At 33.8% G+C, this 2,365-nt stretch overlaps 1 protein-coding gene across 1 annotated transcript; it reads left to right on the top strand.

Moving 5' to 3' along the window:
- The first annotated feature begins 712 nt into the window (after positions 1-712).
- Positions 713-2,024, top strand: LOC101013615 (olfactory receptor 5P2). Its single transcript, XM_003919122.4, has one exon. The coding sequence runs from the start codon at positions 929-931 to the stop codon at positions 1,904-1,906; it is 978 nt and encodes a 325-aa protein (XP_003919171.3). The 5' UTR covers positions 713-928; the 3' UTR covers positions 1,907-2,024.
- Positions 2,025-2,365: the final 341 nt, after the last annotated feature.

Raw genomic sequence — 2,365 nt, 5'->3', positions numbered from 1 at the left:
TCCTTGTCCTATGAAGAAAATCGTATGTCTCTTTTAAAAAACGAGTGTTGTTTAAGTGGTAAACATTATAAACTATGTAACTAGCTAGGCATCTCTTATACGTCAGTTGTACATTTCAGAGAACTGAAATGTTAATCTGTTATCTACTGATTTTCAAGTGTACCAGATTTCCTGGTAAATATTTTCCAACTATGCTATAAATGTAATGGTTATACAATTTTATACGAATTACATTGTACAATTTTATACAAATTACATTAATAACATAGTTATTATGGAAATTGACTGGATTCAAACTACGTGGGATTCAGATCTGGACTCTACCACTTGCTATGTAACCTTAGGAAAGTTACTTAACATTTTCAAACTTAGTTTCCCTATCTATAAAATGGTAATAATAAAAGTGCTTAATATTATTTTATGGAAATTAAAATAGATACGTCTGTATATATAATGTATATAATACAATAATATATGTTATATATTATATACATATAGATACAATTCTTAACCCTGAGCCAGTATTTTGATAGGCATTCAGTAAATGTTAGCTAATATTTAAGTTTTCATTAATCTTACATTAATATATTTTAATCATTTTTGTTATATGTACCATACCTTTTATTATTCTTGTAAGTCTTATGTTTTAAAATCTTTCTCTTTAAAGCAACTTTAAGTATATTTCATTAAAAATACAAATTGAAAAGTATACACATTATTTGAAGCAATTTTTTGGTGTTTCTTCTAAAACAGATTTTAAAATACAGAAAGACTCATTATCCACAAATATATAAACAATGAAACCCTAAGGTAAAAAAAAAAGTCTAAACTTTCCTTGAGTGATACATCTGTTCATATTAACCTTCATGTATATATTAATGAAGATGAAGCCATCAAATTTATAACATTTTAATGTGCTGTTCTCATCATGGGTTCATTTAGTCAGCAGCTACTCCATCTCATGGATTCCCTGAAGGACGGGAACTGCACTGCTCTGACAGGGTTCATCCTATTGGGCTTAACAGATGATCCAATCCTTCGAGTCATCCTCTTCATGATCATCCTATGCATCTACCTGGTAACCACATCTGGCAATCTCGGCATAATTATTCTTATCAGAATCTCTTCTCAGCTGCATCATCCTATGTATTTTTTTCTGAGTCACTTGGCTTTTGCTGACATGGCCTATTCATCTTCTGTCACACCCAACATGCTTGTAAACTTCCTGGTGGAGAGAAATACAATCTCCTACCTTGGATGTGCCATCCAGCTTGGTTCAGCGGCTTTCTTTGCGACAGTCGAATGCTTCCTTTTGGCTGCCATGGCCTATGACCGCTTTGTGGCAATTTGCAGTCCTCTGCTTTATTCAACCAAAATGTCCACACAAGTCAGTGTCCAGCTACTCTTAGTAGCTTACATGGCTGGTTTTCTCATTGCTGTCTCCTATACTACTTCCTTCTATTTTTTACTCTTCTGTGGACCAAATCAAGTAAATCATTTTTTCTGTGATTTTGCTCCCTTACTTGAACTCTCTTGTTCTGATATCAGTGTCTCCACAGTTGTTCTCTCATTTTCTTCTGGCTCCATCATTGTGGTCACTATGTGTGTCATAGCCATCTCCTACATCTATATCCTCATCACCATCATGAAGATGCGCTCCACTGAGGGGCGCCACAAGGCCTTCTCCACCTGCACCTCCCACCTCACTGCAGTCACTCTGTTCTATGGGACCATTACATTCATTTATGTGATGCCCAAGTCCAGCTACTCAACTGACCAGAACAAGGTGGTGTCTGTGTTCTACACGGTGGTGATTCCCATGTTGAACCCCCTGATCTACAGCCTCAGGAACAAGGAGATTAAGGGGGCTCTGAAGAGAGAGCTTGGTAGAAAAATATTATCTTAATGATGACTATTTTTTGTAGAATTTAATATAATGATATCCCATAGATATAATAATAAAAGGAAATTGAGTGCCTGTCATTGAAATATATGTTTATATATAGTTAACTAGTACAGAGCTTTTTAATATATGCAGCTAGTGGATTTTCAGACACTAAGTAGTAAATCAGAGGTCCATAGTTAGTTACCTTTAACAAAATTAAGTTAAATGTATAATTAACAAAAACAAAATGTTTCACATGACAGAATACTTAATATGCTAAAAATTAAAAAAAATGTTATTCACATTTATTTTTCAAAAGTAGTTATTTGCTGTAAGTTGAGGTTACTATACTTTAAAATCATTAAGACTGTGTCCATTTTCAACAGCAGCTTATCCTGAAATGTGTGTGATAACTAGAGTTATGACTAATTACATTCTGTGAGGAAATGACAAAGTGGAACCAGAAAATAAAATTGCTAG

Source organism: Papio anubis, chromosome 12 (assembly GCF_008728515.1).
Source record: "Papio anubis isolate 15944 chromosome 12, Panubis1.0, whole genome shotgun sequence".
Lineage (NCBI taxonomy): Eukaryota > Metazoa > Chordata > Mammalia > Primates > Cercopithecidae > Papio > Papio anubis.
The sequence above is the reverse complement of the archived record's forward strand: the minus strand, read 5'-3'. Positions and strand labels throughout refer to the sequence as shown.